The sequence below is a fragment of the Orycteropus afer genome, unplaced genomic scaffold (assembly GCF_000298275.1).
Source record: "Orycteropus afer afer isolate SDZICR_OR568_19922 unplaced genomic scaffold, OryAfe1.0 scaffold00402, whole genome shotgun sequence".
NCBI lineage: Eukaryota > Metazoa > Chordata > Mammalia > Tubulidentata > Orycteropodidae > Orycteropus > Orycteropus afer.
The window spans coordinates 1,506,008-1,520,959 of record NW_006921989.1 but is presented as its reverse complement, the minus strand read 5'-3'; the positions used below and the strand labels follow the sequence as shown (position 1 = coordinate 1,520,959).

At 57.3% G+C, this 14,952-nt stretch overlaps 1 protein-coding gene across 1 annotated transcript in view; it reads right to left on the bottom strand.

The window, feature by feature from the left end:
- The window catches only part of DNM2 (dynamin 2), a 103,451-nt gene that overhangs the window by 4,621 nt on the left and 83,878 nt on the right, over positions 1-14,952 (bottom strand). Inside the window, exons 13-18 of the mRNA XM_007953586.2 lie at positions 14,361-14,412; positions 13,454-13,465; positions 9,478-9,591; positions 3,768-3,877; positions 705-816; positions 45-209 (exon numbers count right to left, since the gene is read on the bottom strand). Coding sequence (XP_007951777.1) covers positions 45-209; positions 705-816; positions 3,768-3,877; positions 9,478-9,591; positions 13,454-13,465; positions 14,361-14,412 — 565 coding nt within the window. The remainder of the gene's footprint in view (positions 1-44; positions 210-704; positions 817-3,767; positions 3,878-9,477; positions 9,592-13,453; positions 13,466-14,360; positions 14,413-14,952) is intronic.

Below are 14,952 nucleotides of genomic sequence, written 5' to 3'. Positions count from 1 at the left end.
TGGCCACCACCCTGTTGTTGGCGGAGACTGCAGTGGGCACTCACGTTGTTGATCATAAGGTGCATGATGGTCTTTGGCATGAGATCGCGGATGGACTTGTTGATAATGTCCACATATGAGTCCACCAGGTTGCGAATGGTCTCCACCTGGCGCTCCAGCTGAGGGTCCATGGAGAAAGTGTTCTCCTGGGCCCCGTCCTCATTTTCCGTCTACAAGGAGGGAAGAGGAGGTGGTGAGAGTGACTTCAGCTTAAGGTGAGTGTGGTGTGTCCCCCTCTTCTGCAGACTGCTCTCCCTGCCCCACTAACAGCTGCCCCTCTGGGCTGGCCCGATGGCTGTATCCCACCATGCCACCCTGGGCGGCCCCTGGCCAGAGCTGGGCTGAGTCCTATCACCTGCAGATTGGAACATGCTAATTTTGGGACCAAAGGCAACCATGTTCATGCTGCATCGAGGATGGGAGAAGAGGGCAAAGAACAAAGCAGACAAGTTCCCGGGCCATTCTGTGTCCCTGTTCTTGGCCTCTGTTGGAGAACCTCATGGGCCCTGATAACAAACGCCACTTCTGGTTCACTTGCATGAATGGGTATCTGGTACAACCCTTCAGCGGCCTGGCAAATGCAGGCCTGGCAAGGGCTCACCCTGTGGGAGGCTTCCTTCTCTGCAGTGCAGGGGTGGTGCTGGCCTGGCAGGCAGCTCCCTCACCTGGTCCTTCTCAGGGTAGACCCCAGCTCGGAGAAATGAGGCCTTCCAGCTGTCCACATCCTCCTGGGAGTCACAGGCCAGCTCAATCTGCCGCAGGTCCTTGTAGACATTCCTGTGATGGGAAGGGTGGGTCACACAATTGACCCTGCTTGAGGGGCCCTGCAGGGGCACTGAGTGGAGGCGCAGGCTCTGGGGCCTGCCTGACTCCTCATCTGGGAGACAAGGATGGATTAGCACCTACACTCCATCAGGCAGACTGATGCCATGAATGTGAGTACAGCGCCCTCTGAGCAGAGCACATGCAATCAGTATATGCATGTAAGAGCATCTGTGGGTGTTGGTTTTTGTGAGCTCAGCCATCCCCTCCTCTGCATTTCTCTGTGGGGGCCAAATACTGCCAACAAACCCCCTGGAAGTGGACACATGTCCCACCAAACCCTCCTCTAGGAAATGCCTACCATGGGTTGTCAGGTTAGGCCACAGCAGTGCTGGCCAAAAGAACTTTCTACGATGGTAGAAATGCTCCCTACTGCATTCTCCAATATGGTGGCCACAGGTGATTACTATGCACTAGAAATCAGGCTAGAGTGACTGAGGAAGTAAATTACTTATTTTTTGGGTCCACTGAGGCATTTTAAGGAGCCCTGGTGGCACAGTGCCTAAGGCATTTGACTGCTAACCAGAAGGTTGGTGGTTGAAACCCACCAGCTGCTCCTCAGAAGGAAGATGGGGCAATCTACTCCTATAAAGATTTACCACCTTGGAAACCCAATGGGGGTTGCTATGAGTTGGAATAGACTAGATGGCAGTGAGTTTGCTTTTGAGGCATTTTGTATTTATGTATTACACCCCCCCCCCCCCAGAAAAAGAACCCCTGGATTTTTCCTCCTGTGTGTTTCATCTCGCTCCCTCAAGGTCCATGATGCTGGCCGAGGTCAGTACAACGAAACCATGATGGGAGAGGAGCAAATGATTCTGCCACTGCCCTAGATCTTTCAGTTGCCCGTCACACCTGGAGCCGACCACCCCGCGTGTGCGTAACATGCCTGTGAGGCTCACACCCGTTTCCCCACTCTGTGATCATCTGTGATTGCAGGTTTGCTAATGTGCTTCACCATCACAGTTAGAACTAGACAGTGCTGCTGGATAGCAGCCTGATGGGAACCTGGCATCCACCTCTCTTCTTGGCAGATGATCTCAAGCGCGCCTGCCAGGGTGTTCATGTGCACACCGTTATGGCGGCAAGGAAACAACAGTAGGTTTATTATTTTACTGGATGTCAGTTCATTTGAAATAGCCACATGTCACCAGTAGCTACTACATTGGAAATGAAAGACTAGGATGTGCCCACCTCCCCCAGGGTGGGCAGAGATGGGGAGATGACCAGGGACAGGACCTAGACTTGCAGGAAAGGCTGTGACATGTTGGGCAAAGGTGGTCTGTGAGCATAAAACAGTTCAGAGCAACAAGGCTGAATAAAAAACAGTACAGACATTAATGAGTGTGCGTGGACAGCGTTCTCTACACCAGGCCCTGTCCCACACACCACGTGTGCTATCTCATCCCACACAGCAGAAGTGGCCAAGATTGCCAGGCTGCCACTACAGCCCTCACGTGAGACTTAGGCTTGAGTTAGGCATGGTCCTATCACTGGACAACAGGCACTTGGTGAACAGCCATCCTGAGCAGCTTCTGGAAGGAGTCCTGCAGGGGGAGGGCTGGAGTGCCATTTTGATGGCTGGAATGTGGGCAGCCATCTTGGACAAAGAGGTGGAAGGTGGGTGTTGAAGAAGGTGGAAGAATAAGAAGGTGGGCCTGGAGGCAAAGTCTGCCCTGGAGGCAAAGTCTGGCCTTCATTTACATCCAAAAACAAACAGAACTCTATCTTGTTTCCATCCTCCACAGCACAAGGGAGCACAGGGCTCAGGAAGGTGGGAGGCGTGCCCCCAGCACAGCCCACACAGAGCCCGGTGTCTCCTGTTCACCCTGGGGGTCGAGCCTAGAAGAGCTATAAAGGGTTTTGGAGCCAGCAGGTGGCCACGCAGGCCTCAGCACAAAGCCAGCCCAGCACAAAGCAGGACACAGCATCTGCTTACACAGCCTCGGGGAACACAGGAAGCTCCGCAGGAACTAGGCTGCGCAGAAGGCGGTCCAGGGTCAGACAGGGCTGCCAACGCCCGCCAGCTGGTCACGCGGGGCACCCGGCTTTTTCTGACAGGTACCCCGACTCAGGTACCCAGGCTCCCAGACGATGCCCTGTGTGTGTCTGGGGAGGGCCTCGCCTGGGTCCATGCTCAGCCCCTTCTCCTGCCAGTGGGCCCTCTTCCTGAGTTGAGAGGGACACCTCTGCTTGTGCCTCCTGCAATGGATGGGCTCGCAGCCTCCTGGCCCTTGCTGTTCCCATCTATACTCGCCACGGTGACCTCACCAGTCTCAGAACGTCACACCCCATCCACATACAGTGACAACACCCAAATTTACACCTCTGCCCAGACCTCGGTCCAGAACACCGCCTCTCTCCCTTCCCATGGGTGTCCCCCCGCCCCCTTCCCTATCTCTGCTGACATCAGTCCCTGATTCTGAGGGCTGCTGCCAACTCCTTGCTCCTTCACACCCATGTCCACCAGTTTGTTCTGCTCTGTCTGACCTGGCTCAGAATCCAGCTCCTCCTCCTCCCTATTTTCAGCCCTACCCTGCTCAAGCCTCGATCACCTCCTGCCTGGACCTGGCTCTCTCAGTCTGTTCCCCCCACAGCAGCCAGAGGGCACCTGTGAACACCTGAGTCAGGTCCTGTCCCTCCCTCTGACCACAGCCCTAAATGGCTCCTACCCCACGTGGACCCTCACTCCATCCCAGTCTCTGACCCTCCCAGTGGAAGCACCCATGACATTGACCTGGCCCTCACCTGCCTCCCTCTAGAAGGTGTAGCCCCATAGCAGGGAGCTGCTGCAGTCCCAGGCCACTTGCAGCGCCTACACACACCCCATGCTCCGTGAATGCTGCTGGACGCCTACGATCAGAGTCTTTGTCTCCAGCCCTCCCGTGGACCTGTGGGCCCCTCACCTCTGTTCCGTGTTGAAGATGGCAAAGACATGCTTGTTGGACATGAAGCCCTTCTCCACGTCACGGATTTTGAGGTTGTCTAATGGCAGCATGTACTTCTTCTCTTTCTCCTGAGGATGGAAGGGAAAAGAGTGGCCCTGGGCTCTCACAAAGATGCCCAGGCCGCGCACCCAGCAAGGAACACCCAACACTTTCCGTGCTTATCATTTTACCTAACCGATGCCTCTGCCACCACCCTTACTCACGTGCTCTGCCCCAGCCACGTCCCAGGCAGGCTCACCCCAGGGCCCTTGCACAGCCAAGTCGTCTGCCTAGAATACTCACAGCTCTCTCCTTACCCTTTCAGGTCTGTGTAGAGGCACGCTCCTGGCAGAGCCTGCCCTGCCCCTACCCCTCACTCTCTCTGTCCCCCTTCTTGTCCCCCTGGCACTTCACTTGCACAGTACACCATGGATTCTGCTTACTGACTGCAACTGCTGTCTCCATAAATGACCCACCAGCTCCTTAAGAGCAGAGACTCCTTGGTTCAGTGCTAACAAAACGGCTGATGTTCAAAATTGCTTGGCTCTGCCCCTCTACCCAGCATCCAACCACTCCTCCACTCCACCAGGTACACCTTCACAACAGTTCTGGGGTGACTGACAACTTTGACCCCACTCTACTGATGTGGGGACTAAAGCACTAAGCAGGACAGGCAGTGAGTTCAGGACAGGCTGGGATTTAAAGCTTGGCTCTCTCAGATGATCCCAGAGCTGGAGTGCACGGCCCCCTGAGCTGATGCCTGATGCAATGCCACCAAAGTGCTCCTTCCTGAAGTAGCCCTGTCCAGGGGGCGCTGTGTGCCAGGCCCGGCAGTCCAGCGATTGCTGGGAAGCAGGCCCAGAGAGGGTGCTCCTTGCCAGGGGAGGGTAGCAGGTGAGTCACGGAGTTAGGAGTCATGCTATCGACATTGGCCAAGGTCATCCTGGGCAACTGGCTGGGCAGGGTGTTACCCAGGTTTTCTAAGTCAGGACCCCAGGGTGCAGTCAGGGTCCTTGACACCCAGGAGGTCTTGAAGAGGCTGTGGCCTCAATGCTGCCCCCTGCACTGCTTGTCAGCTCGCACATCTTCCCCACCCCCCTGCCCAGGAAGCTTCACGTGCTGTGTGCTTCTAGGACACCAGCTCAGGGGCTGGGGGTCACCTAACCCTTCAGAGCCAGGTCTATCTGACCCAAAGCTAGGCTTGCTCTACCATCCCGTGGGCCTGCCTTTCAACACTTGGCCTTCTTTGGAGAGGAGAGACCTGCCCTTCACCCAGCAGTTCGCTTTTCCTCATGTGTCCTGTCACTGTCCACCAGAAAGCTCCAGAAAGAGGTCTAATATGGCTGTTGCCACAGAACTGAAGAGCGGCTGCAGGGATGGAGGGGGAGGGAGGTCAGGGACTCCCCAACAGGGGGGAGGCCACCTTGGCATCTCAGGGCAGGGCAGGAATGGGGACAACAGCAGGCCTGGTGCATGGGCTCTGCTGCAGCTTTAGGACCCCAGAAGGGACCAACGCAGCATGCTGCCTGGTTGCCTGCCTAGGGCACGTCACTCCCCTTCTGCACCCCAGTTTCTCCATCTGTCAGCCACAGACAATGGAAGTGCCCCTCCTCATGGCAAATGAAGATGAACACAGTGTGGAGACATGCTGAGCTCAGTGCTCTTGAGAGGCCACCAGGCCTTTCTACTCCCTTGGTGGCTCCAGGGCCAGCCTACAGGGTTCTGGTGAGGAGGGAGCAGGGTAGAGGGGCCCTGCAGTTCAGGCTGTAGACCCAAGGGGGAGTGGCGGTGCTCAAGTTCTGGGGGCTCTAGAAGTCCCCCCTGCCTGAAGTTTGTGGAAGGGCCTTTGCTGCCCCGCCTCTCATGTCATGAGGCAGGAAGCCACCGTTGGCTGGTGGGGGCCAAGTAACTGAGTCACGGTCCATCCTGGTCCCAAGCGAGACGCCACATCTGGAAGTGTTTATATTGTGATTCCGCCCAAAACGTGGCTGTTGTCTTTTTGATGCTGCTGGCAGACACACACACCAACATACATGCACACGCACATGCACACGCACATGAACGGTACATGCTTCCCCCCCCCACTACCGTCCCCCAAAGAGACCTCCCCTGCACACAGAGGCCACGGACCCAAACACTCCAACCCACCCCCACACCCGCTCCCCCACCCCCTCCTTAGGATTTCCTGAAAACCCATAACTTTCTCCAGATGCGAGGCAGCCTCAGACTTGCCACGTCAGAAGAGACGGCGCAGTTGTTGCAAGAGGAGCAGGGGCGTCCTCGCTCGGAGGTGCTGAGGTGCGGCCTAGCGTGGCGGCCTGGGGGGCCCCCCAGCAGACAACCGGCCCCGCCAACCCAGTGTTCAGACTACCTGTTCAGGGGTTCTGAATGTGTACAGTAGTCTGCACATTGGTTAGGCTGGGCTCGGGCAAGCGGCACCTCAGGACGGCCCCCCCGCCGGCCCCCAAGCTCACTGCCATCCCCTGCAGTGAGGCAGACTCGGAGGTGAGTGTCATCACCCAGCACCCCGTTTCCTACCAGGGTAGAGATTCGAAGGGAACATGCTGGCAGGAAGAAGAGGGCCCTGGGGGTGGGAGAAGCAGCCCCAGGGACCCGCACAGGGAGCCGCAGGGCTCAGGGGGCCGGGGGGGGGGGCTCTGGCAGTTACTCTCCTACCCTACCCCACACCATATGCGCCTCCTCAATTATTTGTTTAATAAAGATATGCTGACGGCTTGCCTCGTCTCTGAGCCATCTCTAAGAAGCCCCAGGGCTGGCTGCCACATGTATAACCCGGAGGGCCCCCGCTGGGGATGGCAGCGTGGGCAGCGGGGCTGGAATCTGAGCCTGCTTTGTCTGGGCCACACAGAGTCCCTTGGGTTGGTTCTCACTACTGCCACCCTCAACTTCCCCTGCCTCAAGTCTGGGGCCCCCAGGGCGGCCAAAGCTCCTGCTATCAACCCTGGAGGAGGGACTGACCAAGGGCCCCTCTTTGAGTTAGATGTCCTGTGGAGCAGTGAACTGCCAGGCTGAGGTCTGGCCTCAGGAGCCTGGCCTGGAGTCCCTGCTCTGCAGACCCCACGTCGCTCTGCCTCTTCCTGATGGCTGATGTATTGCAGGGGCCGCAAGAGGGGCCTTTAGAACATAAAAGTCTCCTCTCCCCAACCCTGGCCATTTCCAGGAATGGTTATTGCCCATGGTGGGAGGAGGCTCCAGGCCACACCTGGTCTTGGCCCCAGTACATCCCAACCTTGTGAGGCCCACTGCATTTAGGGTTCTGGAAGGCAGGTATGGGTCCTGGGCACTACCCTGCATTTCAAGGTACCCCTGAAATGTTTGCATGGTGGCTCTGCTGTCCCTGGCCACCCTGGGTTTAGAACGAGCAGTCCAGACAGTCACTCAGGGGGCCCTCAGGGGGCCCTCAGGAATGGGATGGTCACATTTCACCCCCATATACTCTCCCTCAGAGTCACCTCATCTGGCCTGGGCTGCAGGCATGGTCAATACGTGGGACTGAGTCCAGGGAGCCTGCACTCACAGACACCCACAGGCATGTCCCCACCTGTGAGCAATGTCACAAATGAGGCACCCCAGCACCTACCGCATGGAGGACCCTTTCCCAAGTGGGACACAAGGCAAGTCACTGCTTGCAGCCTCAGTTTCTTCACCTGGCATATAGGGTAATAATACTGCCATCCCCCACCGGGTTGGTGTAAGGATTTAAAGAGGGGAGGAGAGCTTTATCCCAGGGGTAGGTCAGCTGCCAGGGGGCCCCCAGGGGCTAGGCACTCTCACAGGGGGCTCTCCCAAGCTCTGGAGGAGAGGGGAGGGGAGGTGGGGCAGCCCTCTCCTCCCAGGGTGCCTGGTGACACACCTGGGCCACACTGGTGGAGCTGCTGCCCTGGTGAGCGGAGACCACAGAAATGGGCAGGCCAGCCCTGCACCCAGCGCAGCAGGGAGGCAGTGGGGCAGCACGGACGAGGTCAAGACCAGGGCTCCGAGGCCAGGCATACCTGGCTCACTGCCTGGCTCTGGGCTCATGGTATGATATGGGGCAAAATCAGCACCTCTCAGCCTCCAGAGCCTCACCTGTGCAGTGGGGGACAGTTCCTACCCCACAGCAAGAGGGGCTGGGAAGACTAAATGACAGTGACAACCATGCCAAACCCCCAAACACTCACTGACCTTGGCACATGGCCTTGCCCACCCACCTCCATCCGGAGAGGGGGCAACCATGCTCCTAAGGAGACAAGACATAGATGTTGGGAAGACTGGCCCAATTTGCCCAATATCAGAAAGCGACAGGTGGTGTTTCAGGATCCAGCTGGGGTTGGGGCTGGCCCATCAGGCACCCAGCCTTAAGCCTAGAGTTCCCGTGCACAGTAGCTACAAAGGTTGGAATCTGGTGGGTGCAATGGGAGTAGAGCAAGGCTGGTGCTTCCCTCTTCAAACCCTAGAGGGAGATGGAGAAGGGGCACAGGCAGTGATTGCTGGCCACAAGGAAGAGCCCCATGAAGGAGGTGGAGCCGGGGCCCGGCCACCTCCCAGGGCAGAGCTGCCAAGAGCTCTGGCCCACGACTTCCACACGTGACAAAGAAAAGACACAGATGTCATCTTTAAGTGCCTGCATTTTGGGCCTCTGTCATGAGACCCAATCCAAATATCCCACCCTAGTATAGCCGGGGCCAAAAGAGAGCCAGCCTGAGGGCCACTCATGGGCTCCTCTCACTGGTGACTCTCTGCTGCTGATGTGTCCCTTGTCAGGGCAGCAACAGGAGGCCATACTGAGCAAGTGGTGTCACTCACAGGCTGTGAAGGCACGGTGCTGCTGTTCTGTCAAGAGAACTAAGCAAACCCATGGGCAGGGCTGGCCAGGACAAGGAGGCTGGGCCAGCATGGTGGTGGGAAGGGCCTGGATGACAGTGCTCAAGCCAGTACCCTGGAACCCTCAGCAGGCTTCTCAAGACCACGGCCTAGCGTCTCCTGTGCTGGGCACGGGAGGGGCCCAGAACAAGCCTCTGGCAAAAGCCATGACGACACTCCCCAGGAGCTCCTAAACGGGGTGCCATGGAGCCAAGTGCAACTCAAGGTGCCCCCACGTGTGTCAAAAAAATGTGCTCCATAGGGTTTTCAATGGCTGAGTTTCGGGGTCATCAGGCTTTTCTTCTAAGATACCTCTGGGTGGATTCAAACCTCCAACCACATGGTTAGCTGCCAAGCATTTAACCATTTGTGTACCAAGGGACTCCTAGAGGCCTGCCTAAGGCCATACAGCCCATAGGCAATGGAACCCAGGCAATCCAGGAGCCTGGGCACAGAACCCAAGGGTGCTCACCATGGCTGTGGAAGCTGGGATCAGTCCCCAGCCTTCCAGGCTGCTGTAGCTCCCCCTGCCTCTGTCTCCCTTTCCTTCTCCAGGAAGTCAAAGTCAACCCACTGTCACATTCAACTGCACAGGGCCATGAGGAGCTGTGAAGCCATGTGCAACCTGCAGCATGGTCACTGACCTCTAGGACTCTAATAGTGACTCTGAGGCACCTGGACCTGAGTGAGGGTGCAGGCAGAGAGGTGCTCAGGGGACATTTTTCGAGTGAGTGGCACCCAGAGGGAGCACATCTGGGGCACGCCCATCCACTTGTGCCTGAGTGTCTCCTCATAGCTAGATGACCCTGTCCTGGCAGCCACTCACCTCTTCATCCTTGTACCAGGACAGTGACTCGGCCGTCAACACAAACCAGTATTCCTTCGAGCCACCCTTCATCAAGCTGATGTTGTTGATGGTCAGCCAGCCCTTGCGGATCACCTGGAGGAGAGGAGGGGGCTCAGCGAGGGAGAGGACCCCATTGCCCACAGCCCGCCCTACAGCGCAGTGGCGAGCACCCCTCTCCCCACAGCAAGACGGAAAGCCGGGGACCAAGGCAGAGACACCCCCAGCTCAAAGCCAGAAACCCAAGTCCACCTTGGCCCACGCACTTCCTGCTGGCAATCACGGTGGGGTTCCTGCCAGTGGGTGGGCCAAGGGCAGCTGGGGACCCACATCCCTCCAGATCCCACTGCTCTCCTCTGACGCAGGGTCAGGGTGAGAGCCGGCCCAGGGGTGGAGTGTACCCGGGCTGAAGAAGCCCAGAGGAAGACGTCCAGGCCAGGGCCAGGTTGTGTGGAAGGTGAAAGTGGGGACTCGCACTTGGTCTGGTGAGGTGCGGTTCTTAGGGAGGCTCTTGGTCCCTGCCCCTCGAGCCCTCTGGGAGCACTATGGGTAAAGACTGAAGAACCGCCCCTGAGGAGCTGTGCTTCCTCGCCTTCCTCTTGGGTGCTGAGCGTGCTGAGTGGAACCAGTGGCAGCTCCCTTGCTTGGCCTCAACGCTGCCATCTGCCCTATGGCTGACCTGGGCTCAGTTGGGGCGGGGGGCAGGGCTCTCGGTGGGGGATCTGCTCTGACTGGGCCGTGTGGCCAGCCTCCTTCCCACTGGGCTCCCTTCCAGAGCAACAGTCTACCCTACGGGCTCTTTTAGGATAAAGGGACCCTATGACCAGAGGGCTGGGGAGAAAGTTTTGCATCCAAGAGACTGCCCCTAGGAACTGTGGCAGTGGCCTAAGGAGGGCTACATCAGAGTTAGGGGACACCTCCACTGGCTTCAAGCCTGGGGCCCCACTATCCTCTGACTGACATGTTGGGGTTCTGTGCTGGGAAGACCCCACAGATGAAGCCTGGCTGTCCACAGCTGTCATCGGGGCAGGCAGCAGACCCAGGCCTGCAGGAGGCACTCACCTGACAGCTAAATGCAGGCACCCAGGGGGCGGGCCCCAGAGCGGAGGGAGGGAAGCGACAGGCCCCAAAGCAAGCGTGGGCTGGAGCCCCTCAACATTCTGGTCTGGGGGCTCCAGGGCAGCAGGAAGCATGTGAAGCATGAGCAGGGCCACCTGGCACCACCGTAGGGCCAAGGACTGGAGATGGGGTCCTCCGGGAAGCCTCTGGGCAGGAGTGCTCCCGCGAGGGCGACTGGAGAGCAGTTTCCCCCTTCTGACCTCCCCTCAGGCCCACCAGTCCCTGGCAGGCTTCCCTCTCTGTGGCTGGGCATGGGCTCCTAGCCCCAGAGAGCCATGAAGGCGGAGGTGGCCAGAGTGCCACAGAAGTCCCTGCCCAGGCTGGGGACAGCATGAGATGCTGTCCGGGGCCCCAAATGAAGGCTGAGGACACAGACCTGTCTTCCTTAGGCACTGGCCCCAGAGATGATTAGGACAGCACTCACTAGGACCCTGCAGCTGTCTGGGAGCAGGCTGTGACCTGGCACCAGCCCAGTTCAGGCTGCCCAGTGGGTGAGGCGCAGAGGCTGCCAGCCTCAACGGGGTCAGGGAGTCCTTACTGGCAATGGGGTAACCGGTCATCCTGGTTTGCACAGGGCATTCTCAGTTTTAGCACTCTAAGTGTTCAGGGCATGTCCACAATCCCAGGCAAACTGGGACAGTTGGTCCCCCTACTGGAAAGTTAACCTTTAGACTTGGGCCTATCAAGGACCCTGAGAAGGACCCAGAGAGGAGCCCCTGCCTCAGGGTGGAGCCTTGGTGCTGCAGGGCAGAGGGCAAGGACAACCTATCTTCTCCCAGCCAGGCTGCCTGACCTCCGTCTCTCTAGCTGTCACCCCAATCCCAGAGTTGGGGCGTATCTATGTTCACAGGTGTTCTTCTCCCTCTCAGGGCAGGAGGGCCGGGCCCAGGGCCTTCTTCCAGCACCAGGCTCAGCGCAGGTGCTTCACAGACCTCAGTTCAGCTGCTGTCTGACTACAAAGGAGGAAGAATGCGGGACAGTGCTCCCGCCCAGAGGAGAAATCGGCACACTGTGAGGGCTCCACACACCAAGGCCCATCATGGCTTCCAAGAGGCAGATGTGCCCCGAGCCACCCCAAACCAGAAGCTGCTGGTCAGGCCTGGCAAATGCCTCTGGGATCCCCTTGTACCTGAAGCCACCCCGAAAGCTGCCTGCATGGGAGGCTAAGTGGGGTTAGATACAAGTTCCACTCTGGGCTGGTGCTAGCTGGGGCAGCAGACATAGGACCCTGAATCTAGGAAAAAGGACAGTGGCCAGGCCTCTGCATCAGAGCACCTGGCCATCCAAGGGGCCCGGGCGTAGAGTAAGCTATGAAGGAGACAGATGTGGCAGGCAGGGCTGCCACACCAAGGCACAGGGCATCAGGTGCAGCACAGAGCAGGCCGGGGGCGGGCCAACCGAGGACAGCCTAGCTCCTGCCCTGGTGACTGTCCTGCCTCCGAGCAAGGATGGAAACCACTGCTGGAGACCCTATGACCATCGCCACGCTCATGCAAGGATGTGGCTTGGTGGCTGTGGGTATGGAATCCAATAGGAATAGCAGTATGGTTAAGCCCCTGGGACCGCAGGACAGAAGCAGGCCCCTGGCTGCTTGTGGAGGAGGGCGGGGTAGCTCACTGGGAAGATGGGAACTGAGATCCGAGGGCAACTGGGTCCTCACCCCACCATTCCAGGCTTCTACTCTGGCCCTTTCTCTATCTTCCCGGAGCTGGGGCAGCGAGGTTTAACACAGGATTGGCTCAACTACTGGAAAGGTTCTGAAGTCGCCGTAAGATCAAATCAGAAGGGCAGAGGTGGGGCCCACCCAGTGCTTCAGTGGCTGCTGCTGGGAGTCTATGGGAGAAGGGGACCTCGACTAGGGCTATAGGCCCAGGCCGAGTTCTCTGATGGGGAGAGAGGTAGGGCCGAGGCCAGCTGCCTGGAGACAAGTACCCTGAAATGGGCTCAACCCGCAGACTTGCGCAGCGTCACTCCCCACGGGGCTGTGCTGTGCCTCACACCTTCCTCACGTCCCACACTGGGCCCAGCAGAGGGCTCCGCACACAGGGAGGCGGTGTCACCTACAGCAGGGATGGCAAATACAACTCATCTCTGTGGCCACGCTGACTAACTGGTAGTAGCTGGCCAAAGCACTGTGGTGAGGATTCTGGGCACAGTGGGAATGGGTGCTAGGTTCAATTAGTGATGTCTGCCACAGGCAAAGGAGAAGGGAAGGGGGGCAGTGGAACAGAACACCCTCATCAATTGTGCCACAAAGGCAGGAGGATAGGAGCAGCACCCAACAAAGAGTTCCCTGATCGATTAGTCATGTCTGTCATGGTTTCAGGACAGTTACCACATGAGGATATCATGTGGAAAATCCCATCTGCCACAGAATGAGGGCCAGTGGCATGTTTGGGAAAGAATGCCAGGATTGATTACCGATGTCTACCACTGGCACATGACAGAAGAGAAGCACAAAGGAAGGAGTGCTGGGTCAATGAGCAATGTCTGCCCCGGGCACGGAATGGGAGAATTCTGCCTGTGGAGAAGCAGGGAGGGTGGTATGTGAGCCAAGCATCTGCCATCCCTGACCGACAGGAAACCAGGTCAACCCGCTAAGAATGAGCGAGGGGGTGGGCCCTCCACAGGGTGGTGGTCAGGTTAGTGCCTGTGTAAGTCGACCTACGTCCAGGGCAATGCCAAGTCCAGCCAGCTCTGGCTGCAGTGTGGGGGTTTTCAGTTAGCTGGATGTTTAGTTATTTGTTATTTCAGGGGGAAGGGGATGTTACCAGGTAGGCAGGGTCTCTGTCACAACTAGATTCGCTAACGTTTGCTACCACACTAAGTGGGTACTTACCAAGATCTCCCCCTTTGAAAACACAAAGTTAGGGTTGTGGGTAATTCAAGGAGGAGCAGGCCGAGGAAAAGAGATGTAAGGGACATGAGGGGACAGAGAAGAAGCAGGAAAAGTACAAAAACGGGAGAAGAGAAGAGCACAAGAAAAACAGCAAAAGAAAAAAAAAATTACATGCTATTAATTATATTCATGGTGTTAATATTTAATTCATTATCATCTCCCGAAACAAAAAAGCAACAACATATGTATTACCTACAGCAAGCGCAAAAAAAAAAAAAAAAAAAAAAATCATGCAGTGGTTACATCTGTCTTTTCCAACAGGCCATATATTGTGCAAGATAAACAGGAGAGCCCCACCCCCGCCCCCCACCCAACGTGGAGAAGGGAGGATGTTGGCAGAGATTTTGCAAAGATGATGAATTTTGTTAGGGGAAAAAAAAAGGCACCTAATGCAATTATAAAGCCTTTCAGTTTCATGAGGCCTCTGGCTGCGGTAGGACATGGAGGTGGAAAACGCTTCATGTGGCTCAGGGTTTCCCAACGTGTAGGGCTCAAGTCACCCCCAGCCTCACCGGAGCCACTCCAAGGCAGCTCCCACCCAGCTGTGACCTACACGTTGGAATCCCAGGCATTGGGCAGCCCAATTGGGTCACTGTCACCTGCCCCTCACTTGAGAGTCAAGTTCTACCCCAGGCCTTCACAAAATCTGCCCCTGAGACCCTAATAGAGTGTCCGCTCCCAAACTGGTTTCCTGAAACATCAAAAGCTAAGCCAACTCCAGAGGCCAAGAGTTGGGGGCCTGGTACTACAGGGCCATTCTCTGAAGAGGCATTCCGGGTGTCCCTGAGCACTCTCCCGCCACCCTCACCCCCCCAGATGAAGCAGCGGCCGCGAAGGGGTGGGCTACCTGATTGGGGATGGCCCTCTTCTTGTTCAGCTGCGTGTTCCTCTGCTGGGCGCTGGAACCAAAGCACAGAGATGGCTCATGTGGATGACAAACCAGAGAGCAGGAGACCTTGTGGCCCAGGGAGGGTTTCCCCTGCAAGGGCCCAGCTGCCCAGCTAAAGGTAGATGCTGAGAGAAACCCCCTGCACACAAAGGGTTGCCACAGGGAAGGAGATGCTCAGAAATATCACATGAGAAAGTATCTGGTTAAACTGAGACTCTGGTCCCAGTCACTCTTGAAGTACCAGGTATTTCTAGGAGCCACTGAACCCTGGAACCTCTAAGAGGGCGCATGAGAAAGAAGCTAGATTCTCAGGTGGCCAGAAGGTAGTCACGGTGGCGCCAAGGTAACCTGAGCACCAGCCTGGATGGGGTCAAAATGCAGAGGCTCTCTTGTCCTACCCAGCACCACGGCTGAAGGGCTTGACCACTGGACTGTCAAGCCCGAGCCGATCAGACTCAGTAAGGCTGCTTCAACTTAAGGTGACCACCACGAAAACGCCACTCATCTTAGATGGCTCCTGACCCAACTGAGAGGACACTCGAGATCAACA